At 45.5% G+C, this 27,974-nt stretch overlaps 1 protein-coding gene across 4 annotated transcripts in view; it reads left to right on the top strand.

The window, feature by feature from the left end:
* Positions 1–27,279, top strand: part of LOC126525152 (uncharacterized) — a 109,161-nt gene extending 81,882 nt beyond the window's left edge. For all 4 annotated transcript variants that reach the window (XM_050173208.2, XM_050173207.3, XM_055067567.2 and 1 more), the window contains 6 exons: positions 10,765–11,014; positions 12,265–12,407; positions 15,105–15,285; positions 17,111–17,258; positions 20,494–20,561; positions 25,444–27,279. In XM_050173208.2, coding sequence (XP_050029165.2) covers positions 10,765–11,014; positions 12,265–12,407; positions 15,105–15,285; positions 17,111–17,258; positions 20,494–20,561; positions 25,444–25,646 — 993 coding nt within the window. In that variant the 3' untranslated portion in view covers positions 25,647–27,279. The remainder of the gene's footprint in view (positions 1–10,764; positions 11,015–12,264; positions 12,408–15,104; positions 15,286–17,110; positions 17,259–20,493; positions 20,562–25,443) is intronic.
* Positions 27,280–27,974: the final 695 nt, after the last annotated feature.

Here is a 27,974-nt window from a genome sequence, read left to right on the forward strand (position 1 = left end):
GCCATCTGGTCTCGCTAATTTCGGCTAGTTTCGAACACCCAACTAGCCTCAACCGCACCAAACTTAGTCAGACTACATGCACGCTTGCCAGCGCACACTCACTCCTGGCCGCTCCTGGTTACATCTTGGCAGACTTCACTTTGTAGTGAGCTATTGACAGCGCTTCAAAATGCACACTCTGGATGTGGCTACCACCCTTAAATTAAGCTTCTGCAGGACAAAGCTTGTCCGCACCATGTAGCACAGCCAGACAGTAGCATATGAGTGCGAGCACGCACTCTATCCCTGTCATGCACAAAGCAAACGCTGCACTTGCATGTAGCTTCTACGTCTGCTGTGTAGCATAGATACTGCGGCTGCCGTGGGTTGCCATGACGACTCCACTTGTGGAGCTCACTGCGGGTCGCTGAGGACAACCGCGTTTGGCGCAATGCAGACGCCAAATCGGAAGTAGTGGCGTCTATGTCAACACCCAAAATCAAATTTGAACTGTGCGCCACAGTGACATCCACTAGGCGGAGCATTGTGGGCACACTTCGCTCCACTATAGCCTTCCTAGTGCAAATGATTGAAAAAGAAGCAGAAACACCGCAAATGGTATGTTTTATTGCCAATAAATCTGCTTCTGCTGGATGCATTAAAGAACTTCTTGCAGCAAAGAATTTATGAAATAGTCTAATTACCTTCAAATGCATTTCTAGACTTCCATAAAAGGTTGTTCACAGCCCTTTGAACTTTAATTTGTGACTGAAGGTGCAGTGTGTTTGGTAAGAGTACAGAAAGCAAGATCAGTGGCATTGATCAAATCTACAGAAAGCAAGATCAGTGGCATTGATCAAATCTGAACCAGCAGGAGAGAGATAACACTGACTTTATTGCTTAGTAAAATCTATACCCTTTTTACTACAAATATCTGGAAGAATATATAGAACCTCATTTCTGCCATGCTTTTTTGCATATTTCCATTTCCATTCTTTACGTACATCCAACATACGCTTGCAAAACCTGTACATGTGGGCATTTGCCTTGCATATTTTTGTGCTGAGCTGCTCAGCTAATAAAGATGCATTGTATTGCAGTGGGATTAGAACAGCTTTGCAGATGTTGCAAACCTGTAGTGGTGATGATGTTGAGTAGGCAATGTCCGCTTCGGCTTCAACAAATGGGCATTGAGCTTAATACTGCTTGGGCATCAGCGCAGTGTTGTGGGTCACACTTGGTTCGTTCTTATTCATTGGCAGTGCTACAGGGGTAGTGGAAAACAATGCCTCGCCATTTTGTTAGCAGCAGAGCGGCATTGCAACATCTCTACCACTCCCTCCCTCGCATTGTCGCCACGCTGAGTTTGCCATGGGAACCACAACTTTGTTCTCCGCAGCCGCATCTAAATCATGTTCCAATTGAAGTGAGGCAAGCACTCATCTCCTACATGGAGACTTGCATAACTGCTCCCGCTGCAGTAAGAAATGCGAATCATTCGTGTTACAAAATGCTGGCTAAAATGAGTCAACTCCTTAGAAGACAATAATGTGGTGACGATGCTACACGTTTTGATGTGGCATTTCTGCTGTTTACATGGATGCATTCAGAGTGGTTACGATCACACTATACACCTGTTCCCAATGAGACATTTAGTGAAGCACTTTGTATGGCGAACAAATAAACAATGGCAAGTGCTGGGGTGCCATCTGGCATATAGAAATTGAAGCACTTTTGCAGCAATGGTGGTGTCTTTTGTTAGGCCTGGCCGAGCCACAGATGCTTATTTTAATGATGATCTGAGCAGTTGTGGGACTCCTGCGCCAAACACAGAAAATTGACTGAAATTGCACCATGCTGCACCAGAACGGCATCTGTATGTGTGCTCCGGCAGTGGCTGTGAACAGCAAGTGGATTCGTTCAGCGAACAAGAGTGCAGCCATTCACATTCCGCACACCACTCTGTGGTGCCTCCTGCACATTTTTGCGCTTATAACACTGGACTTTCTGTAAGTGGCTGGTATGCGCGCGGCCACTGCTGGCTGTTGTTGCTGCTTTCTGAACAACAAGGGCGGCTGCATTTAGAGTGTACTAGAATACAGTTGAGTGGCACGGCGCTCCCTAGCTGAGTCGCGAAACAACGAAATGTAGGCTGAGGGCGCTGCAAGCATACTAGATATTAGGGAGGCGAGGTGAGTTCAGTTCAGTAGGCGGGCATCTCTGTCCCCAGGGTCAGTATAATGTAAAACTATCCCAATCTGTCTTTATGCCAATATGGGTGAGGCTGAGCTATCTTGACCTGTCACGAAGAGCTAATGGCAGATTTAGAATAAAAAGTCTGGTTCGCCCGAAAAGCGAAGTGGCAATTGCGATAGCAAATTAGTAGACAGCCATACGAAGTGAGGATAGTAGTTTTATTGGCAGTGTCAACTTGTGAAGATTCGCTTACTAAATTTTACTAAATTAACAAGCAAGGTATAATGCACACACAAGTAAACATGAATCTGTCTCGCTCAATGACTGAGGAAAGTTGCTGTCTAAACGCTGGAGTGAGGAAGCGCGGCAGCAGCAGTGAGCGAATTGACCTTCGTGCTGCCGGTCGCTTAAACGCGAACTAAGTGGTGAAAACACGGCGCACACGAAGCTATCAGCACTCGCACTCTGCCCCCATCGCTCATTGCTTTCAGGAAAGAGCCTGTGCAGAGCGGCATACGCAGCCGCCGCCGCCAGAGTAGAACCCCCCCCCCCCCCGGGTGCCTAGCGCGCAGTGGAAGACGGCGCGTTTCCTCCCAGCTTTCTGCCCTTGCGCGCACGCATCAGATTGAGCCCCCTTCGTCGCCTCACCCTTGTATATTTTCACTCGCAGAACAGCATACAGCGCACGGCAACGGTGACGACAATGGCAGAAATATGCCTGGAGTGTCCATATAATTGGAATAGTTTGATTGGAATAGCCCAGGGTTCATTGCGGCTCTCTCGGTCTGCGGTGACATATGGTGACCCAGAAATTATGTTACCGTGTTTATTTGTCCACATAATTTGAGAACATTTCCCGCTTCCATCATGAGCGGCAGCGCGGGAATAGATAGTTCAGCGGTAGTGCCACCAGTGTTTTCGGCTTTACAGGAAAGCACGTGCCGTGCTGCCACTCCACCCATTCGTCCATATACCAGTGCCGGATAGCTACAAAGTGCACTTCTACTACGTGCTTCTTGTTGGTTTATTCTGCGTTTTGTTGTGGTTTCAAAGTGCATTGCTGTATTCCATTATTCCACTAAAATTCATATTGGTCTGTTGCAAACTGCTTTGAAATAAATTTTTATCTGCTCCAAATTGCTCCAGATTGAAATTCAGACTGTTCCAAACTGCTCTAAAATGAAATTTTACTTGCTCCAAAAATTGCTCCAAATTGACTTTGGGCAGTCCCATCCCTGCCCGAGAGCCTAAGACTGAACTTGGCAAGTTTCAAGAAGTTTAACTGACCCACAATGGCCCGAATAAGGGAAAATACTTCGAGATTTGTGACGTCAAAAAAAAAAAATGGAACAATGGCTTTCTTTTTTTTTTTTTCCTAGTATGAATAGTAAACCTGTTAGATTAACGAATATAAAGTTTTGAAAGAATACTTTAGCAGTGTCAACCGGTATAGTGTTATTAGTTTTCCTTGGAAGCTTTAGCTCGGATGTTCCTATCTAAATACATGTAAAAGGAGAATTCGTTTTTCTCGGCAATCACTGCACCAAATTTGACGAGATTTATTGCATTTGAAAGAAAAATCTGAAATTTGGTGATGGCTGGCTTGGAATTCTTTATTTAGGTCGTCAATTCTTTATTAAAAATTGGCAAAAACGCAAATGTTCAGATAATGAAACTATCAAGTTTACACTCCGTATCTCAGCAATGAAAAATGATATCAGGATTCTGCAAATTGCATGTCATAGTACAAATAAAGCCGACAAAATTGATATGTTACACATGAATCTAAAAAAAAAAATCAATAATATGGAAATAAAGCTTTTGCAGAACCCTTGTACACAACATAATGAATTCATGTAAGATATAAATTGACATATCGAATTTGTCTGCTTTGAATGATCTAATGGATGCTGTTTACAGAACCACTATATCTGTTCTTGATGCCAAGCTATTAATTTATAAACTTCATGTGTAAATTTTTTTTTCACACTTCCGAATTTTTGAAAATTGTTTTCACAAAATTCAAGCCCTAAATCTAAATTCCGCTTCCAACAGTCAATAGAATATAAATTTCTCTTTCAAATGCAACAAATTTCATTAGGATCAGTCCAGGGGTTATCTCAGAAAAGTGTTTTTGCGTTTTACATGTATTTGAATAGGCCGTGTCAGAGCTGGGCCCGAGCTGAAGCTTCCTCTTAAGACCAGCTTTCCTAAAATCATTTGCCATATTCAAGGCTTTTGTAAACCGCGCAATACTTTGGGAGCATATAGTGCATAGGATATGGCGAGGCCACCTTTTTAATGAGCATCATTTGTGTAGATTTGTTGTACTCGAACATTAGTTTTGTTTTTATCAGTGCTTCAGAGGAGTATTGCATGGGCAACGTCCCTCTCACTGCTCTCATTTGCAATTTTTCTCACTGCTGTCAGATGCAGAAATAGAGTAATGCATCATATATGCAAATAGGAATGTGTTCAGCATAATGTTAACTTCGTATTGTTGTCATTCTATATAAAGAAATCGCATAGAAGACATAGCAGCTGTGACCGTCTGCACCATGGCATGGCTGAAGTGGCATATTTATACGGCGACAAGGTCTAACTAAATTGATCAAGATCTGCGGTATTACGTGCACAAAAGCACAATGTGATTGTGAGACAGATCATAATGGGTACTCCATAATCGTTTCGACCACTTTGTGTGTGTGTGTGTGTGTGTGTGTGTGTGTGTGTGTGTGTGTGTGTGTGTGTGTGTGTGTGTGTGTGTGTGTGTGTGTGTGTGTGTGTGATGCGTGGTACATGAGTGTTTTCGCACTTTCCCCCAACGGAATTGGGCTGCCACAGCTGGGATCAAACCCACACCCTTGAGCTCAGCAGTGCAATGCCTAGGCCACAGAACTACCACCGTGCGTGACCAACACAAAGATACACACGTGATCACAAATGGAAGCAGAGAAGGTGTACTTTATGCAACATTCACTCCACAAGTTATGGTTGTAATATAATGTAGCTAGGGTGTCAAAACGCAAACTTTTCAACATGAGACGTATGGAGTTATAAATTTCTATGACCACACTATTTGTGCAGCTTCTGCAGTGTTGGCTGCTAAGTATGAAATAGAGTGTTGCAACTAATTAATGTTACATCTGTAGCATGTAATCACCGTAAATTACTTTCTATAATCAGGGGAGGGGTTTGCTGCCATGCAATAAAATATGACACACATGCAAACACCTTCGTTACATCTTATATTCATGATAATCATATATTCTTTGTGCGCTTATATTGGCGAGACATTTTATACATACATCATTATGTCTGACAATTCGTTGTTCTATGTTCATTATACCAAGGATCTATTGGAGGTCCTTGCCTCTTGCATGCTAACTTACTGCAGGTAATCTTTTTTCTCTCATTTTTCAACAGCATTGAGTGCTTGCTTGGAGAACTGCTGACACTTTTTTTTTAATGACATTGGACCACTTCTGAATATCAAAAGTAAAAAAAAGTTATTGGAGATTCTTGCCTCTTGCTTGCTAACTTACTGCAGGTCATTTTTTTTCTCTCATTTTTCAACAGCATTAAGTGCTTGCTTGGAGAACTGCTGACTCTTTTTTTGTTTTTAAGACGTTGGACCACTTCTGAATATTAAAAGTAAAAAAAAAAGTTACTATTTTGTCAAGGTCAGAGAAGAGCAGCTCAAACGTGATAGTTTTTATTTAATTCCATTTATTATTACCTCGAAGGCCTGAAGGTATACACAAGAGGGGGGCAGTGCAAACATATGTGAAAGTGGTTATGTACAAATAAAGCTAACAACCACACAAATGAAAAAGACATTGCTGATTTTGTACAACTTGAAACAAGCAAACAAAAATGACGAAGGTAAAGAAGCAACACAGCATACATAGTCAAGTAAATTTATTTATTTATTTATTTATTTATTTATTTATTTATTTATTTATTTATTTATTTGAATGCCTCCAGGGTCCATAGGGCATTACAGAAGGGAGTGGGAACAATAAATAGGAAATAAAAAACGCAAAGCAAATATTGGGTAACATATTCAAGCGCATCTTCAAAGTCACTGGGGTCTGTAATACACTGGAGGTGGGCAAGTGGTTCCAATCATTACAAGTTTGAGGGATGAAAGAATGAAAGCTTTAGTTAGTGTGACAACGAGGAACAAGCACTTTATAACGATGGTCAATATGAGGTGATGTGAATGAAGGGTGGGAAAGTAATTCTTGCTTGAGACGAGGTTATGGTAGTAAATGTTAGGAAATAAGAGAGACGTGCTATTTTCCTGCGTGAGAAAAAGATGGAAGCTGTAACGCTGTTTTCATAGATGAAACACTGGAAAGACGAGAGTAGCTTCAAGGTGACTAATAAGACTTTCAGTAAATGGATCCCGCACAGCTGATGCATATTCTAGTTTGGAACGAACAAAAGTTTTATAAAGAAGGAGTTTAAGAGAAGAAGGGGCCATTGAGAAATTACGGTGCAGGTACCCAAGCATGTGGTTAGCATTACTGACAATATAAGTAATGTGTGGTTGCCAAGACAGGTTAGAAATAATGTGGATCCCTAACTATTTGAAAGTAGTCACTTCTTGGGGAGGGGAACCATTTATGTTATACTCACAAGCGTTAGGGTAAAGTTTACAAGAAATTTTCATTAGTTTGCACTTCGTTGCAGTGAGTTTCTTTTTCCATGTGTTACACCAATCAGAATATTAAGGCCGGTCTGTAGTAGTGATGTGTCGTTATCAGAGGAAATCATGTGATATACAACACAGTCATCTGCTAAACGGCTAATAGAGGAATTAACACAATCTGACAAATATGCCAGGGTGAAGGGTTGATGGCAGACTATTGAGAGTGGTTTATGATGGGTTCTAAACGAGTAACACTGGGAACAGAAATTTATTGAAAGTGATTTGTTAGGTATTCATGAAATTTTTTGCCGTCAGTACAGGTACTGAAGTGGAACAAGGAAAAGGGAAGTCATGGCTATTGAGCGGTCAGGTAAACGTCCTATGGCAGACCTGTAACTTATGCAAGAGGAAGTTTGCAATGATAGTTTAAGAAGGTGATTCCTTGAGCGTGAATTGTACAAGGAGTGAAGCAAACAAAGAAGTGATGTGATGATGCATGTCTTCAGTGTTGGCAGACCAATCTCTTGCTTCAAGGAAGTGACACTAGCATCACTTCCTTGACTCAGCTCTGAAACAGCCGAGTCTGGTTAGTTTCTGCTATCTGGAGCTCTTGTTTGTTCTGATCCTTGCACATGTGCTGGAACTATTTGCATTGGAAATTCATTGTGCCACGTATCGGGCCAGAAGAGCATTGTTCAGTGAATATTAGGGCAATTTACTCGGACATTACGCCTCCTGTCCAGGGGACACGCTGTTGAGTGGACATGAATAGGGTGAGCAGACAATTACGGGAGCCCATTTCAAAAGGCCCAAGCCGACGGGCTATTGTATCTTGTATCTTGGCTTCATTCAAGGCCGGTGTCGGGGTGTTATCAAAGTGAACACAAGTTCATCCTTGTTACTGCTCCCCCCAGGTGTATATTACTATGTCAGGCACATAGCAACTACAGGAGCGGAGACAAAGAAAAACTTTATTGAAGGGAAACTCTACAAGCATGCAAAAAGCTGTACAAATCAACGATGAATTTTTGCTTTTTGAAAGAATGATGACCGTTGTTCTTGGAGATGAACTAGCCCCTTTCTTTGTGCTTGTCACCGGTTGCACACACAAAATGCACCACTGATGAGATCCTTTATGGATAAGATTCGCAGCCTGACCTTGTTACTTGCAAGCATGTTGGAGGCTTGGACAGAGAGGCGGCAAAAAAAAATTCCGCTATAGAACCGACCCCGCTCCCCTCCTCTGAATCCATTGTTTAGGACCACTATGTTTAGACCGCACTTTTGCACCCCTTTCAGAAAGAAAAGTAGCAGAAAGGTGTGGTCCAGCACTTGTAGCAGGCATAATATTGAGGGCCCCACCCAAGACACACGCCTCTACCTCATTCCGATTCGTGTTACCCATAACTGTTTAGGGCGGATCAGCGCTAAAAGTTACACACAGAGAAAGATGGGGCATGTGCATGCTCAAATCTTGGGGGCATTGTTGCTCCCCAATAGGCCGTCTTGACATCGAAGAGCTTTTCATTTCTGGTACTTGACCGAATCGTCGGCCACGCTGTGCAGAACAAAAGCATTCCGAAAGTATTGTGACTTGCTTCTCTAGAAAATGCATAAGCACCTCCTCCCCGTCCCCCCCCCCCCCACCCCTTATTTCTGTTTCCTTTCTTCTTTTCCTTGTCTCTGAATTTCATTGTGTAAATAAGCTTTAAGAGCAAAAAAAAAGATGGGACAAGAAAAAAAAAAAGCTACAGAACGCTAATTTGTGCATGGCAAGATATATAGTTACAGGATAAGGGAAGCTAAGAAACAGCCACTGCAAACAGGTGGAAGGGGAGGTGCACATAAAAGGCGACAAGAATGAAGGTGTTGAAAAATTATGGACATAGGGAGAGCGCGTTGTCACTGCCTGATCCTTCCATACCAGGCGGCTATGGCCAGCTGCCTAGCTGAGGTTCACCTACCACATTGTAACACTTGCTGTTGAGAGCCCATCCTAACAAAACATCTCTGCAGTTTTTATGACAGCCGGGTGTCTGGAGACATGACACATTCAAATCTCTCGGTTTACTGCGAGCTAAGGATGCTGTAATTTTGACAAATGCTGCTAACACAGAAAGCAGCCCTGCTTCGGACTGTCTGCCTCCTTGGTTCCCAAGTGTAACCAAATAATGACATTTGTTGCATAATGGCTAAAATACCATGATCGCAAGTTCCTTCCAAATATCTTTGAAACAAGTCGTACAGCAGGTCACCAAAAGTGAGTGACTTGTGTCACATGATGCTATTGAAGTTCTAGCCCAAAGGTCCGTTCCTGCATTTTAATTGTAGAAGGGTATAGGATGCCCACAATGCCAGAAGTGCAATTCAGTAATCGGCGACTTGCAAAATAGTGCCCTCCCTCTTCCGCACCTAATCGTGGCAGAACCACTCACTAGAAGATCTGGTTGGAGACCAACACTTATCTCCACCATTACCTAGGCTGCAACAAGTCTCTTTTTGCTCCTTGCCTTTCTTTGTCCTTACTTTTTCTGTGTCAAGTAACAAATAAAGGAAATGGTAATTATTTTTCCATTCAAGAAAAACGCATACCCAAGTTTGTTGTCTTGCCCAGCTGTTTGGCGTTTTGTTTATTTCATATATACTGCCAATCCCGACGGTGATTTTAGTTCTCAACGGACTCTATTCCTCCTTCGAAGTGCTGTCTCTCATGGGGAGGAGTACGAGCTCAAAGGCTTTAGAATTTCTGGGGCGAAGAAAATCACCACCTGGCGAGTTTCTTCCTATGCTTGAAAAATGTCTTTCTTGTCCCATGATGCATCATAATAACAAACCAAGATTGCTGTTCGTTTTAAATTATCTTTTTTCTTTATCACCACTTCTTTCAGCGATGTATTGTTCTTGTTCTTTGTAAAGGGCTCGTCCAGGAAAGCCGCACTCTTATTACTGCACTGCTCAACACGTTTAGTTAGCTGCCGTGTGGACAGTGTGTTCATCACTCATACATTAATACAATGTATTTTGCCATATCCAGCAACAACCTCAGCATGGAGGGTAGCGGTACGTATAAAATAATCAAACTAATAATCGGGCCTTCTGTCATATAGGCATTCCAGCCCGGATCTAGAAGCTCAGATTTGGCATAATGCAAAGCGGAGCTCAACCTAAAAGTGTACAGTCGAGCGCCTTTATAATGCTGCATGACCTTTACAACAAAGTGACCCGTATAAAGAATTATTCCAGAGGTCCTAAGTACTTTATTAGAAGGCATTCGACTGTAGTTATATTGATAATTGCATTTCTGCGATAGCGTAGTGGCCACTCTTACTATGACGATAGGCTTAGCTTGCCAGAAAAAGCCGAAAATAAATGTGATGTTGCCCCTGAAGTTCCCACAGTGCCTCAGTGTGTCACCATGTGCTTATGACTGTATCTGCTGTGGTGTAGTTATTTGTTTATTGTAAATACTCACTGCACTGCACTCTAAATAGACAGTAACTTGAATGAGCCCAGATTGAAGTAACTTGTTTGATATCCGTGGCACTTGAAATAATACAGCAGTACGAAAAACATGAGCAGTAAGGAGGATGTGCGTACACAAGCATTGCTGTTTGAATGAATACTGCATTCAGCCAAGGTGTCGCTAGGTCAATCATGGCGGATGTTGCCACGCAGTGACTGTGCACCCCCGTACATCTGCGCAAACTTTTAATTGCCGTGCTCTTAACCTTATACATCTTTACACCTTTTACCTTTAGAGAGCCCAATGCACATAGCATGGATTTGGTGTTACGATTGCAGCCGAATCTCGGGACAGTGCTTTTGTGGAGAAATCTTTGCCAGTTATACATTAAGGCTACGTAATGCTTGCACATGAAACAGCAGCCTTTACCAGAGCTCTGCTTAGTTGGCATTTCATTGTTTCTGCACAGGGCTCCAGTGACAGTGGCAAAGGCGGCAGTGATATCCATGGTGGCAGTGAAGCAGCTGGTGGTGCTGGGAACCTCTCTCCTGAGGAGGAGCTGTCACGCACGTACGAGTTTGAGCTGCCGAGGGAACTGTGCGGTCGATTTATCGGCCAGGGTGGGCGTAACGTGACAGCCATCAAGTCTCGCTCCAACACCCGCATATATGTGCAGCAACATCCCTTCTCCTCCAAGCTGAAGATTTGCTCTATTCAAGGTGTGTGCTTAACCTTGCAAGCTTGCAGGTGTTGAGGAGCAGTGTGTAATATGCACGCACATTGTTCCTTATGCATGAATCTGGTCATTTCAGCTTGTTTGTCCTCATACATTCACACTTGGGCTGTTATGTACCACTTAATGATCGTTGGCATTTTTGGGACCATGATTTAAAGAAGTGCTACGCCAGGATTGTGTTGTCAGAATCGTTTTCACATGCACTAGATTATTTTTCCAGTTTTCTCTCACTTCGTACCTTTGACCTCACATCAGCACATTGCACGCACATGTACACGCCGTTTCCTCATGCTTTGTCATGCCATCCACCCCACTGCATACATGGGCACTTGAGCGTGGTGCGGAGGTCAGCCAACTCTCACCCGCATTACGTGGGAATGCGAGCTCAGGCCACCAAAATTTAATACGCCTCACATTTCAGCGTAAAAATTCATAACGGAGCATTGGGAAAGCTGGCTCACCAGCGAGGAAAAGGAGGCCCAAGAGGCACGGCGGGCTGCTGTGGCCGGTGGAGCCCTGGACTAGGGGCCCCAGCCACCTGCTTCCACAATTCTTTGCTTATACAATAAAAGCTTTTCAATTCAGTTTTCTCGTTGTACAAATTAAGAGGCCCCGTGAAAGTATGTATAGTTTTGTGGCTGTGCACATACATTGTGGTTGCTGATTGTTCAGTAAAAGCAACAAGACATCTGTTCTGCTAAGGTCTACCTGTAGGTCGTGGGTACTGAAGATTGTCACTGCGAGGGAAGCGTGTAGCTAACTGCGCATGTAGCAACCCACCTGCTGCAGGGATCTGTTGGACTTCAATGCCACATGAAAGGCATTCTCCATGCAGTGTCAAGGGGGAGGATGTTTGACACCTTGCCAGATGACGCAATAAGCAAAACCTTTAAAATTCAAATTATAGTTGTGCCCTACATAGATATGCGAATATCTGGCACAAAACGGCCGTCTACATTTCCTTGAAGTGAGGCTAGTAAATTCCTGTATTGCTATGAGGATTTCAAAAGGGTCATTGTTTTATTTGTCACATTCATTATATTTTATGGCCTATTTCATTATAATAGCACCAAGGTTCAGCTGCGCTTCAGTGTATCTAAACTGGAGTTTAGATAACTGTCACTGTGCCATATTTGTTCTCTAGTACTACACGGTGTGTGCTTGTGGCTGCCCGTAATGTTTTGCCCTGTGGTTGCAGAAGCAGGTGGTTTCATTGAGGGATTCACCATGCAGGCACGACAGAGGAGATCCGCACAGCGCTCGAGCTCATAAGGAAAAAGTTCCCCCCGCATGCGTATCCGAACTTGACGCTGGTCCAGGTGAATGCTGAGCCCATGCACTACCCAGGCACAATCACGCTGCCAGAGACTTTACAGGTATTTTTCCCTCTCGTATCCTGCACTGTTCTGTTGTAACTTGTTGCTATTTGCGTGTGCTTCTTTTTGTAGTGAAATGTGCTCATGCAAACTTCCAAGATGTAGAGATATGTCTAGGATGTAGAGCACTAGAGTGATGCACTGTGATGCAGAGAAATCAGTATTATTGTATCCTTGCTCAGATTGAAAGACAACACCTGTGAATATTGGCAGCCACACAGGTGCAGGACCCACGTATGTATGCCCGCTGCTCTGGCTCTGTGGCGTTCTGCTGCTGAGCAGAAGTTTCAGGATTCAATTTGCATTCGCCGTGGCTGCATCCCGATTGAGGTGGAATGCAAAAGAACTTATGTACTCTGCTCTTGGTGCACATTGAGGAAACCCTGAAGGTCTAAATTAAATGAGTGCCATAGCACCAGTGCTTTGGCAGATAAATCTTTCTGCATTTTGCGAAATGAATGGGGGCAATCTCTGGCACAGTGACTCTCCTGCTTATAGCCATGTCTGTTGTGTTGCGACATCTGAACTGTCTCGCCTATTCCTTGTGTATCTGCTGCATTATAGTCGGTCAAGTCAATATTCCAGGAGCGGGTGCTCTCAAAAAAAGCGTGATGCCCCTGTCATGGATCCATCTGCACTTCAGGAACTAGTTTCCTTGCAGAAACCACTGCCATGAAGAGAGGGTGCTATGGCTGCCAAAGTGTGGGAGGCAAAGACAGCTCGCAGCATAAATTGAATAAGAGATTCATTCGTTGACCTCGTGTACAAAGCAGCCCACTGCCGAACCCCTCCCTTCATAGTGAACAGTGACCTGATAGACCTCAACCCGAGGTACGTCACACCGCGTTGCTGGCACGCTTGCAGTCACTCTGCTTGACAAAACACAGCCACCCCCAGCTTTCTCCGCAATGCAGTCACGCAGTGGTTGGTGTAGGTGAGCACCACATGGAAGCTTTTTGTTTTTCTGTGAATCGCCACACTTCTCTTGCCAGCTAGCTTAGCAGCATTGTGTGCTGGAAAGCATCGGCATGGTGTAAACTGCATAGTGAAAATCTGGCAATGTTGGCCTTTTTTACTTGTGAACAGAAACCGCATGGTGGTCTGTGGCGTGGATTGTGCGATAAGGAATATCAGCTTTTCCATGGAAAGGTGCCACATTTGTCTTGGTAAAGTGTGCAGCGAAAAATAGCGACAATATGCACAGGGAAGTGTGTGTGTGAGTGTGTGCACTGCACGGTCAGCAATACATCTCGCCTGCGAGACTGGACATGTGTTGCACGCAAAGAGGCCAGTCATAGTGATCAGTCAGCACCCGTAATTCTAACGGGAGAACGAATGAAATATGATGATTAGTGAGTGCATGTATCTCAATGCCATCTGCACTGTGTACAGAAAAAAAGAAAACAAGAAAACCTTTGTTGAGCATAATCTATTGACTGGAAGGTATCGCTGTAAATTAGCTCCTAGCATGTTTTGACCTCTGCCGAACCTGTGTATATACATTACACCACAGGGAATGCCCAAAAGGTTAACCACTGAAATTACAGGGCTCTAATGCAGATCCCACAAGTGTTAAGTAAAACTGTGCTTTTTTTTTTTCTTTATTGTTATACTCACCTTTACATCAAGGACTGCATACTGTGATGATGCACATAACCATGCAAAAGTAGCATCTTTTAAAGTTGACAGCAGCAAAGAGAGGCAGCAGACACAGGGACGTTACTGCGCAACAGATTATGTTCTTATGCACGCTTCTGCTTTTTACATTCCCATGACCATGACTAATAATTAAAATTACATTATGGTGTTCCATCATTCCTGGGGGACACTGTAAGGAAAGGCTCTGGAATAACTTTGACCACCTGGGGTATCCTGCTGCGCTTCTAAAGCATGGCAACTGGTGTTTCTGCATTCATCTCTCATCTGAATTTAGGCGCCGCCGTGATGGTATGGCTCCACTAAGCCGCCGTGATGGTGTGGCTGATAGTTTAGACAAAGTTCATCTTGTATATTGTTTAAAGATACAATGTAAATAGGGTGCAAATGAGTACCTTCACAACAGTGCTGTGCAAATCTTTGTCTGTGGACCAGTCTTTTAAGCAAAGTACCATTTTGGCACTGTGAAAATGTGCATCACCTTTGATAAAATATTCGCTTTCTAAGAGTAATACATTTTTGTGGCCGTTTGATCTACGGAAGAGGCACACTCTTATGATGTCACTACATGCTGAGTTAAGGGAACCATGCACTTGGCAACAACGCTATGTTGTGCTCTAAGCACAGTTCGTAGATGCTGTCACTTCAGGAAATAGCAATATACCAGAATTATGATCGTGGCAGTTGATATAGAAGCAGTGCTCTTACGCAGCGAGAACGGGCCACACGAACACGTGAACCCAACCAGCGCCCACTTCGAAGGTTTGGGAAATGGTAGGGGCACCTTCATTCATGTCGCACTGTTTGCAAACAGGGAGAGGTCTATTGATGCCTTCACTAATATGCACCTCATGTTCTAGAAACTTTCTTAGCAGGGTGAGGAGTTTAGCAAAAAAGGTTTTGAAAAAAGAAGCAAAGACTAGGACCATAGTTGCGTAGGATATGAGAGTCAAGGGGGGCTGGCACAATGTATCCTTTGAGGTGGGTTACCTCCGAGTTCTTAACCAGCCACTGACTAATTGGGAGGGCAATCTGTTTCAGCTGCGCTTGCCAGATGCTGTGACCTGTGATGTGGTGCTGACGAGCCTGGTGACAGCGGGCCATTTCTTCCTCCAGCAGCCAACACACCCGACGTATCCGTCGCTAGCACGGCTAGACCAGTGTATGCTAGCGTGCTATGGCCAGGGCCTGGACACTCCGCCTCTTCCCCATCCAGTCGAAGGTGTGTTTTTACTTCACGGCACTGTCGATTATGGTGCAGTCTGCTTGCAACAGATCTGGAGAAATTTTCCGGGGACCTTGTTTTTTGAGGGGGGCTACCCCCCCCCCCCCCCTCCATGTTTGTGAAAATGTGTGTATTTGTGGAACTTGCTTAAGTTTCACTGTAAATAGGTTGCTACATTTGCGGACAATTTTTCAAGTCTTTCTGTTGCTTACTCAAAGCACAAAGTGATAATAAGATTAGTAGGATTATGGTGAACATAGGGTGGTGACAGTCAGAAATCGCACGCTCGACATAGGCAGTCACTGATCTTACCACAGCGGCAAGATGACCACGCAGGGCTAAATGCTTCTGCTCCTCGTCAGAAATTGCATAGCAGCTTTTATGGCCGTGCTCCAACCATGGCAGAAATGCTCTTCAAAGTTATGCACACTTTACACACACGTGTGAGCACATCGGGCGTAGCAGACTAACCGCGGTGAAATCCACACTATACAGTGGAACCCCGTTCATAAGTTTTTCACCGGACCGAGGGAAAAAAACGTAACAGCCGGGAAAACGCAACAGTGAGGAAAGCTCCGAAAATGAATGAAAAAAGTGCAGCTTCAACTATAAACAATTTATTTCCACAGAGTGCGCTTAGAACTTAAAACAGTCTAGAATGGTGGCTTGCCGTTTCTTTCGCTCGCTAGAAATCGCCACAAGTTTCTCGATAGCCTGGAAGGCCGCATTGCAGTCAGCGTCGCTGTGAGGTGTGACGTACCTGCGGAGGAGGTCCAGAGCCGCGACGGCTTCTCCAAAGCTAGGATTTGGCAACTCCCCGGCATCATGCGGCTCGTGCTCCTCGTCGTCACCGCGCCACGGCAATGGCAACGGACGAAGGAATATCCGCGGGAAATGTTGCTTTCTTTGGCCTAATCATGCTAACGTGCTAACGATTGTTTAGTATTGCTGCAGAGGGCACGCGTCCGAGCAGCCCGGTTGCGCGCAGCGCGGCGTGGGTTCGCGAGAAATGTAAACAAGAGAGGAGAGCTGGCCCGATAGGCGGAGCAACGCCAACTTCCGGCTTCCCTTTAGCTATAGCTTCACATAGAGTGACGTCAGGGCCTCTCCCGAGTTTCCTTCCTCTGCGAGTCGACCCGTTCAACAAACCATGCGGGGACCGTAATCACAGTGATGATAGTGAGAGCATTTTTCACGAATGGCCACCTAGTGGCGGCCTCTCGAACTGGCGTGCAGCTTTTTGCAGCCAGTTCCATAGCCAAGCCCGGCCAAACCCGGTCAAAACTCGTCAAAAGCCAAAATGGCGGTTGGAGCGCGTTGCCTACGTTAGCCCAGGCGGGTTCGGGTTGCGACGCATCATGCGGGAACATTTTCACAGCTACTACGTAACAGCGGGGTTCCTTATACATTGGATCCTATGGAAGCTATGCCGGGACCGGATGAAAACGACGTAGCAGCCGGAAAAACGCAGCAGTGAGGAACGTAACAGCGGGGTTCTACTGTACGTGGTTCAGCCAGTGCCCGCCAGGGTAGCGGCTCTTCTTTATGTCGTGACCAATAGAAGAATTTAGCACAGACATTTTGTTCTTTTTGCCCCCATGTTAGGTGCAGTGTCCACATTTTGCTTGCATGTATTTTCCCGTCGCTCCAGATGGTCTGCTTATCAGTTCAGGCTGGACTGAAATTTCATTTTGGGTACAGGTTTTCATTTGGCTTATGCACAGGATACTGGCTATATTGGAATTGCTGTGTTGGCGATACAACCGTTTATCCTTGGTCTTTCGTTCCCACTGACCTGCTGATTGTTCTCTGTGCCTTGCAGCGGGCATAATCTGCGCAGCCCAGGTGTGCGGCGGCTGGTTCCGTGCGCTGGTAGTGGGGCCCTCGGACGAGAACGAAGAGTGTGACATCAAGTTCCTTGACTACGGTGGCTACATGACCCTGTCAACGTCACTGCTGCGCCAGATCAGGTAGCCTGTCACATTCTGCCAATGTAGCGCAGTTTCAGCGCAGATGAAACCAGGCTTCATTTTCAGAGTGGATGGGCGCAAGTAATTGTGCTGTAGATGCACTAAGAGGTCACACAAGTTGTGCCAGTCGCACTAGATTCTGGCTGTTGTCAGGGCAGCAAGGTAGCCGTGCCAATACGCCTATACAGCTTAGACCACTTACCGTATTTACTTGCATAATGATTGCACTCGCGTAATGATCGCACCCCGAACTTGTTGCAGCGATATGTCGTGTGCCAAGTCTAGCTAAGAATGATCACGCTTACCATCTGTCGAATGCTGTCGAATGCTACGCGAACGACATACAAAGCGGTCTGCACGCACCAAACATTCTTAACCAGATGCCCCATTTCATTCCTTTTATCACTTTGCGCACTTCCATGAAAAAAAAAAAAGCTACAACCAAACTTGCCTTGGCTTTATTATTTGTAGGCTTTATAAAACACAAAAAAGTGCTTTTCGATTCGTCTCGTCTGCACTCGTGGGCACGCAACAAATCGCAAGCGGCAACGATAGTAGTCACATTTACACTAGAAGTATACTATACCTTAGTCATACGCCGACGCTTGTAACACAGCTAAGATATTCGCCCACCCTTAGCGGAAACATGCCGTATTAGGATAGTAGTGAAGACAAATGCTGCAGTTTTCGCAGCATGCCCGCCATGTGTTTCTATGTCACTGGCAGCTAAGCGCGCCCATCTCCGTTTCTGTCCCCTCAAAGTGGACATGGCTACGTTATTGCCGCAAACTTGCTGATATTAACAATATTATTCATTACTGATGCGGAAGAAACTGTTTCGATGCACGTAATGTACTTGCGAGAAGAAGAAAAAATTGTTTGACGCGTTCTGCTTGCCCCGCCAGCCGCCTGTTTGTTGGCCTGTTGTCATCTCACAGCAAATGCGGGATGAAAAAAAACTTTTCTTTTCGTGGGAAATTTAACCCGCGTAATGATCGCACTCCTGAATTTGCGTCAATTTTTTTGACAGAAAAGTGCAATCATTATGCGAGTAAATACGGTATATCTGCCCGTCTCACGTGAGAACGACGGCGTGCACGCCAAACCTATTGCAATGAGCATCTTCACCTATCTGTTTTACAGCGTGTGGTGCGTAGTGCCATTAGTAGCATACTCCTAGCAGGTGATCATCAAAACCTGCCGCCGTTCCCTGCTGTAGGCGGTGTGATGTGGGCATCATGTTTTGCTTTGGCGGCATCCGGCGTCACCTACCAGCTCGATGTTCTGGTTTCCCGTCGCTCTCTTAAAACACCAGACATTAGGAAAACAACAAAAGGCGTCTTGAACTGCTGGAGCACCACCAGCTCGACGCACGTTGGCGTCTCTTGCTGCAACTGTCCACACGACGCTTCAGGTTACGTAGATGTCAACAATAGTTGAGTCTGTCAAATTTTTTAGCTTCTTTGGATTGTACGTTTTCCCTGTTAGTATGATTTTTCCCTGCAATTTTTTCAGGAACGTATGAACGGGGCTGTACTGTATTTCAGCATGAGGTGAAGGAAGGTTTTGTTTTGGACTGCAGAAAAAAAAATTTTTTTTACACTGAAATGTTGAACAAGCTGGCGATGTTGTTGCTGCATCCCCTCACCAGGTCTGGCCATATTGAGCTGACGAGCGCAGTGCACACAATGCACACTACAATTGATTGTCTCTGCTAAGTATTACATCCCTTCTCAACGAAGGAAAAACTTAAATTTCAAACCAAACACCGTTTGCCCTTCTCATTGCGGGCGCTGAGCTCCCAGACGGAGAGTCGACGTATATCGCACAAGTGCACCTATGTACGTGGCAGTGCGGTGACATCGCTCACAGGGACACGTGACTTCGAGGCTCATTCAAGACAACATCAGTTATTTGTTTATTTCAATAGACTAATTAAGGTTCAGAGAAAAAATAAAGCGTACAAGCCGAATGGCCATGTTTTTGTTTTCCTTTGTACCATAACAAGAGAGATGTACTTCCATTTCATATGCCATATTTTTGTGCGTATAATTTGCACCATTACTTCAAAAACATTTAATAGTAAAGTGGGGGTGCAGATTATGTGTGAAGCGTGGCTCCACACTTTGTGGCAAGTGTGAAGTGGTGTAGCTTTACGGCAGCGCGGTGCACGCTGATGTGAAGCCACACGTAACAGCAAGGTTCTCTGTCATTCAGTTTTGTTACTTCTTAGGGAACCCCACCTCCTGCCCACTCCTGTGTGTTGAAGTTTGCTTCTCCCCTCTTTCTCGGTTGCCTATTCTCCTCCACTTTACCGGTTGCCATAATTTTACATTTAGTAGTTAGCGAATAGCGCACGCAGCACCGGCAAACTCGTACGTCAACCATGCTCACAGCGCTCCCTCTGTCTACTCAAAGTGCTTCGCGATACATTGGTGAGCCAAATCACCGTTTGGATTTTCAGCTCAGTCTCATTTGCTACGTCATCGTGGCTGATGCAAGGGCTTCTCTGTCCACGCTGTCATCTGTTGTCGTGCAAGTGCTAGCTGCGAAGTGATGCGATTCACTTTGGATATCATGTGGCTGATTCGTCCGCAATGACATCCAGCGTGCGAGTCCAGCTTTGTCAGCATCGCCGAAGAATGGTGGAGCAGAGCCACCGGCGAAACATACGACGTACAAGAGTCGTGCATCTGCGAATAGAGACTGTTTTTGCACAGATTTGAGCAGTGTTGCATTCAGTTACTTCTGCGGATTATATGCAGGGTTTTTTTCTTTCCGAGCTGTTGCAATGGGGGGTGCAGGTTATACGCACAAAAATGCGGTGCTTGTTCCCACGCTGTGCAATCTTGCACAGAAAATAAAACTGTCATTTTCTATCGTGTTCCAGCACCACAATCAGGTTCTTCCATCCTTTCACGCCTGCCTTGGTGCTCGTGATTGTGGCATTTATGAGGCGTCCTCGTGCAGAGCTCGCAAAATCGCTCACCGCACGAAACGAGACAAACACAACGAATGGCGCGCGATACCACCACTGGAAGTGCACCAGTCACCAAAAACGCAAGATAGAGAAGAAAAAAAAAAAGGAGGCGGTGCCTGTGACGTATTTGTCACGCAGGGAAGGAGGTCTTGTCAAATGTTTTATTTGGAAAGACCTCCTGAGGGGGGGGGGGGGTCATTTATTGCAGTGGGTGCAATTTCGCAAATGTCTGCAATGTTGTTGTCTTCCTTGCAGGAGTGACTTCATGATGCTGCCCTTCCAGGCATCCGAGTGCTACCTCGCCAATGTGCAACCAGTTGAAGGTGGGCCACTTTTCCGTGCTGGTGTTTTGCTTTGTCATGAACATATTGTTTATTTCCTAATTCCTTTTGGTATGTGGCCTTGCATTGAAACCATCTCTAATGCAGATGTCACAAATACACTTCTGATAGCGATTGGGGCAGATCCGGATCGCATTTCTTGAACGCGATCAACAATGGTCGCTGCTACACGGTCCAACGATCCGGATCGAGTTGTTATTGTCTGCTGATCCTCAGCAACTCTCAGGACTGCATAATCAGGGTGTCTACCAACCGGGAAAACCGGAATTCTCAGGGATTTTGAGTAGTCTGGAAAAAGTCAGGGAAAACTCAGGGAATTTGGGCCTCTATCAGGGAAAATTAGCGGCAATTTTATTGAAAGGGTCGAAAGTCGCGGTAATGCTGGCTCGAGTAACAGACAGGAATCGTAATGAATCGTTTTTGACGCTCTGTCGTCGGCTGGAGGAGATGCCAATGTACAGTCAACGACCGACTTTCCGGATTCCTGATAATTTGGACGGCTTCGCGGCACCGCCACGTACCCCATAGAGTCAACTTATCAGAACGTGTGACATTTCCGACACAAGAACTCTTCGCCGTCCGTTTTTCCGGACGTTTTGCCGTGACCGCAGGTCCGAAACGGCAATAATCAAAGGCACCACCGCTGCCATTTTGATTACTTCGCCACCTCGAACCGGCACTCTCGCACGCAGATCCGCTGGCAGCCATTGCCGCCACTGCGGCAACGCTAGGCCTAGCTACTTCTACGCTATGAAGCTTCTTGCCGTTGGATGCCGAGTTTTTTATTGAAAGAATTAGCTGCTGTCAGCAATGGCACGGACTCTGCCTTTGTGGTCCTCGCGATTGGCTTAGAAACTTGGAAAACATGGTGCGTTGCATAATGCCGGTTCCTGAAAGTCAGCTTCGCCTCTGTACAGAAATGTTACTTGGTGAAGCATACGCAAAAGTATTGCAGTGAAGCATAACAAGCGTAGGAAGGGGCTATTGCCACGGAACGCAGTATGTATTCCTTAATTATACACTACGAGCACCGATATGCCTAATATGTGTACCGACAGGCCTTCAGAGCGTTTTCGAACGTGCCTGTGGCGGTTTGAGCCCCTAAAGGCACTAAATGACACGCATTTATGTTTTTTCCAACTGGCCGATTTTTCGGACGTTTTCGCGGCCCCTGGGAGTTCGAAAAATCGGCCGTAGACTGTGCAACTGACCAAGATACTTCAAATGGTCTTTGGGGCGAACGAGTGGCGGAAGGAAAACAAGAACAGAAATGACCTACGCATTGAGGAATAAACAGGAAAGCAAGCTTGCTGCCGCCGTTTTGAAGGAGCCAGCGCTCAAAAAATTATGTTTTGACTAATGCCGAGCTGCAAGTGTCTCTCATCCAAACCAAAATAAACTCGTTAAAGCAGTGAAACACAACACTCAAGAGTCGTGCACGGGCTGAGAGTATGTCAGGACAGTTGAGGTTGACTTACGAGCTGTTGAGAGAGGATCTCGATTGTGACAGAGTTCGGGCCTAATACCACTGAGCTTACTATCAGTTGATAGAAATAGCACATATTCGAAAATATTTGCTTCTATATCCATCTCTTTTTATTCGTATTTGAAAATGTCCGACTCTATTTGCAATTTTTTTTGAAGACATTTTATTTGCTGGCATTTTACTAACCCCCCCTTCTATTCTCTTTTTGAATAACATGAACACTACTCCTTAGTATTCAAATTAGATTAAGTCGTTTTTTTTTAATTTTTTCTATAGCTTACTACAGAGTGACAGCATTGGGTGATATGGTTTCAGCCCGTCTTGACATAAAACATAGTTCTGCATCACTCAGGGAAATTTGCAGTGGCACTCAGGGAAAACCTGGAAAACTCGGGGAATTTGGAAATGTCAACTTGGTAGACACCCTGATAATCTATAAGCTACAAATTGCAATTTGTAAAATATGGTTAAATTTGGACAATATTTCAATTTTACAGCTTATTATTGCTGGTAAAAGATCTTTAAATGTTTTTTGAGCTCTACTATGCGAGGTCATTCATCGCATCGCAATTACCTTGAGCCGCTGGAACGCAAGTGTGGCAGGTGTGAGGTCGCGATCAGAAGTCTACTTGTGACACAGATGTCATAGTCAATGCTTTGAAATGTGTGACTGCATTGCCTGCAGAGAACAGCCTAGCACTACATGCAGACACTTAATGTATCAAATCGGGTTGTTCCTAAATCAGTTTAAGCCTAAAGCAGTTCTAAATCAGTTCTAAATCAGCCTAAATCAGTTTGAAATGTGTGACTGCATTGCCTACAGAGAACAGCCTCACTTCTAAAATCGGATTGTGTCGCATACAAGCAGGCTGGAATGAAAAGTATAGAAGAAGCAGGCCTTGGGCTTTCATTTGTGCATTCACCCTAACAAAAACGGTGTACAGAGCGAAGTACAAGGACTGCGAGAGATGACACGCATTGCGCTGACTTCCACCGATATTTTATTGCGTTGCCACATCGTGTGTATATATAAAGAAGGGGGCATGCACAGAAAATGAAAGGCCCTTCATTTTCTGTGCATGCCCACTCTTCTATGCAGCGTTTTTTTTTTTTTTCTTTTTTAGCTGCACCAAATTTGTAAAATTAAAGAAAAATATAAATCACGGTAACATTATATTTACCATTTGAGTGCATGGATAGGCAGCCTCCAGATACAAAGCAATTTCCACAATTGCGTGCATAATTAGCAAAGTTACGTTGATTAACTTTCTATTTATCAACAATAGGTTGCTACAGCAAATGAGCACTTTGGGGCCCGTCCTCGACACTACCGATCCCAACAACCAAATTTTGAATAGCGGATTCCATTTGGGAGCTACGCAAGCAATTAGTTCCCCTTGGCAGGCACCTTGAAACCAAAACAGGCTGAAAAAAGAGCACCTGTGTTGTCAATGTCGCTGCCCCCCCCCCCCCCCGCCACTCGTTACATCTCCGAGGTCACCACCAGTCCGGCCCGTGAGTAGCTTACCTTACTCCTTGCTGTCTGCGGCGTTGGCCTAGCGCTTCAATGCCGGCGGGCCGTCAAATTTACTTCGTCATTCCTTTGGGCCCCTGAAACGGCATTTCGACAGTGGAAAGGGACACGTGGGTGGCATGCGTCTCGATTTTTGGCGTGTCCATCTCGGCCATGGTTGCGCATGACTGTAAGCATGTCTGAGCACAGCCGCTGCTGTGTGTGCAAAAGGTGGGCGTGCCAAGACGGCGTGGAACCATGTAAGCTATCCATCCACATGTTTAGTATTGAAGGTCTTCTGAATCTCGAGTTTCGGTGAGCCATGGAAGCGAGAGGCAGACTAAGCTTTCGCTCCCCGCTGCCGGCGCTTTTCTTGATAGCGTCGTCCCAGTGCGGGTGACACTATCAGCCACGGAGCTGGAGCGCATGCAGGCATGGCTGGCTCCGCCTGGTTCGCACCGCCGATGTGAAGATATTGTCGATGTACGTGGCATGAAACTGTATCGTTCCTCGCCAACTCCCACATTTACCAGCATGAATTGTTCTCTCTCTCTCTTATTCGCCCTATAATTCAGAAAACTCTGTGGCCTCTTTTCGTGTAAGGAAAATCGATTGGCAACTGTACTTACTTGCATAAAAGGTAGAATTTCAATACAATGAAATTTCGATATAGCGAAGAAAATTGCCAGTTTTACCGACTTCGTTATATTGAGGTTTAACTCTACCAAAAGATATACTGGAATTCGGCTCAAGTGGACGCCGGAGCCGGGTGCGGATGCCGACACTGGATTTTCTGACGCTATCACATTAATACGGCGCTGATGACTCCTGCTCTTTACCGTTGGCAAAGGCTAAGTGCAGTGGTTGAGTCGTGATGCATGGCTCTTTCATCTGTCGCACAGATTGGCCTTACGATAACCCATGTGTATTGTGGTAACGCACCTGTAATTCTTCTGTATTTTGGAGAAAAACTGAAAAGCAACACTTTCTACGCAATAAATAAAGATTTCCGCAAAATACAGGTCCGTTATTAAACTGAAGACCGCATTTGTATTCAGTAAAACATAATGTCACTAATTCATTAGTTTCGGAGGAAAGAACGCACTTGATTCTATGCAACAGAATAGAAAACTTGGTTTTGCTTTCGTATCCAGTTGTAATGCACAGGCAACTTTTGGACCCATTTTTTCCGAAAAAGGTGTGCGTTAGATTCTGGTAAACGCAGTAATTCAACAAATGCAGAATATTGAATGCCCAGTATAGACGCCAATCAAGTGCTGTCTGAGAGTAAGGACGATCGCCACTAAGTGTAAGTACTGGAATTTTAATGTGCTGTGCAAGGTACACAGGAAAAGAAATATATGCATACTATCAGGGTTGAAATAATGGAAGTTGACTGTACACTTCAGCCACCATATGGGCTCACTTACAGTAGAACCTTGTTGATATAGTCCTGTATCGCACAATTTCCTGGTGTCAACGTTTACAATCGAGAACAAAAAGAAGAATGGCCGAATGCATCCACACTTTTTTTTATTTTTTACAATATGTTCCTAGAAAACACAATTTTTCAGTTGCAATGTTTCAGTACATTGCCAAAATGTGATTGTCTGCATCTGGTGCTGCGGCGATTTGTGCAACGCTTTGCCTTGCCTAGATGTCAACTATAGTTGAGCCCGCTGAATTTTTTAGTGACTTCGGGTCATACGTTTTTTGTCGCATTCTTTTTTTTTTCTCCAGAATGCATGTATACGGGGTTCTACTGAACACAGTGCAGTGCAACTCTCAGTCATGCACACTGGCCTTCTCTCTTGTGGGATAGTATACAGAGTGTGCTTATTGTGGTTCCCCTCTTCCTTGCGCAGATGACAACGTGTGGTCAGCTGAGGCATGCGCCACGTTTGAAGACCTGGCACAGGGCCAGATCCTGCAGGCACTAATTGTGGGCTACGCCGACAACGGTATTCCCCTTGTGCACCTGTACCGTGTCCAGGGCGTCTCAAGTGTGTTCATCAACCGGGAGCTGGTCAACCGCGGTGTGGCCCGGTGGCTGGAACATCCCCTCTGACCGCACACTGTCCGGGCCCCGGAACTTGCTGCTTGCTACCAGCAGCACCATTGCCGGGGGCTCCGCGGACCATGGGGGGCTGCTTGCTCATTGCCATCACTGCCTCGGGCGCAGTATCGAACCACACGTGGTCAGTCGTGCCACTTGGCGTGCCACCACGCTAGTGGCCACACGCCAGACATCAAACTGCACGAGGCGTCAGTCAATGCAGTGTCACCTTCACCCCTGCACTACGAATCGGCCTTCATTAAGCATCACCAGTCATCCGACACAGTGTCACATTGGTCACCACTGCATTTCGCAACAGCTCGCGCCACACAGTCGTGCTACGCAGTGCGCCACGAGGCGCACGGCTGTGGCCAACGCAGTGGGCCCCGCCCCTCCTCTAAACAACAGATCGCCACGGTGCTCAACTCTTCACATCGTGGACACTGCAACTCTCGGCCTGCAAGTACTAGTAATCATCGAAACCAGTCGGTTTGTAGGCAGTTGTGCCCGCCACCCTTCCACGGGGGGCCACCCAGCAGTCAGCGTGGTGTGCACGGTAGACTCGATCCTCCCCACAGAATGGGTTCCGGGAACCCCGCAAACGACATGCAGAGTCAGAATTTAGCCTCACATAAGTCGTCGAGCATACCCAGAGTCAGGCAGCCAGGGACTTCCAATTCTTCAGCCTATTCTACACCACGGTTGTACACTCACCGGCCATTTTTTCTGACAGACCAGCCAAACTTTGGGAGTTACGGCAGTCAGCAGCTCTCCTGCCCTGTGCCTGCTGCAAGGTCTAGGCTTCTTCTACCACCATCGGGGCGTACATGGCTCTGACCTTGTGCGCTGGCCAGTTTCAATTCCTTCTGTGAAGTGGAATGTAAAGGCTGTGAAGCCCCGCTCCAATGCATGTCACCAGCCCATTCTTGGGGAAAATGCTCACAGTGGCCCTATAGCCTTGCTCCAGGGTTGGTGTTTGTTTCTTTGTTTATTCTTTTTTCCAGTTAGCTGCAGGCACGCTGTGGAAGCGGCAAGTCCTTGCAATGGGTAGGGGTGGCCATGGCTCCTGTCTTCTTATGTTTAGGTGGAAGCACAGCTCTTGCTCTCAACCGCATCTCAGGCAGCGTGCGTGGCCCAGGCAGGGCGGCACAGAGGCAGCAGAAGAGCAGGTCCTCCACTCTCTGGGCCCCAATTATGCATACCATTTCGTTTCACTGTAAATACTATTACCGCGGGGATCAAGCCCAGGCTGGGAAAATGCACACCGATCGACCAGTTAGTGTGTAGTGTCTGCTGCTTTAGCGCACCAGTTGCAATTTTTATGCCACAGCATCTTGAGCGGAGATGGCAGGTTTTTGCTTTTCTTCCGGGGAAGTTATGTGGGATCAGTCACATTGTTGCCTGTACATAGAGTTCTGCGTGTGTGTGCGAATGTCCAGAACAAGCTCTGTCCTCACTCCTTCCATGTCTCCCTTCCCCATTCTCTTCGTCTCTCCTTTGTACGTGTAAACCGACTGTTGGCCTACATGGATTTTGTTTTGCAAAGTGCTGCAGCCAATGCATCAATGGAACCTGCTTTGACAGATTGTGCAGTTATTTAAAAGTTTAAGAAGTTGGATAATTAATAAAGAGTTGTTTTCTCGTTTCTCTGTGTTCTAGTTGTCTCCCTTGCTGCATTGAAGAATTCCTTCAGAGGCAGCAATGGCATGTCTGAATGTTTCAGCCTGCCATTTTGACCGTACTTGTTTTTCCCGTGATCAGCTTCCATCAACACATATACGAGCTTATAGGGCACCTGGTTACTACAGAAATCTTGCAAGGGGAGTAACAAAGTACAGTAGATGTCCGTTCATTTGACTTCGGTTCCATCAACACATATATGGGCTTGTAGGGCACCTGGTTACTGCAGAAATCTTGCAAGGGGAGTAACAAAGTACAGTAGATGTCCGTTCATTTGACTTCGGTTAATTCAATTTTTCTGTTAATTCAATTCCAATTGAAGGTCCTGGCCAGTGCCAATGCATTTCTATGGACCCAAAATTTTGGTATTTAGGTAATTAATTTTGCCTTCACCGGATACTGACCCCTATGGTTACCCCAATAGTGACCCCTTTGCTGTCAATGTCTGTCTTCGCAGAGCTTGGGGGACGGTGAATACATAGAACACTTAAAAATCTCCCGTCGAAGACTCGTATTTTTGGCATGCCCTGCGATCATTTTCAAGCAGCAGAGGTAGCTCACATGTGTGATTTCAATGTTTATGCTGTTCTAGGGTGTTCTGTCTTTCTTTTCAAGAGAAATTGACCGAAAGCCGTGTTCATATGCTTTGCCGTATAACAT

This window comes from Dermacentor andersoni, chromosome 3 (assembly GCF_023375885.2).
Source record: "Dermacentor andersoni chromosome 3, qqDerAnde1_hic_scaffold, whole genome shotgun sequence".
Classification (NCBI taxonomy): Eukaryota; Metazoa; Arthropoda; class Arachnida; order Ixodida; family Ixodidae; genus Dermacentor; species Dermacentor andersoni.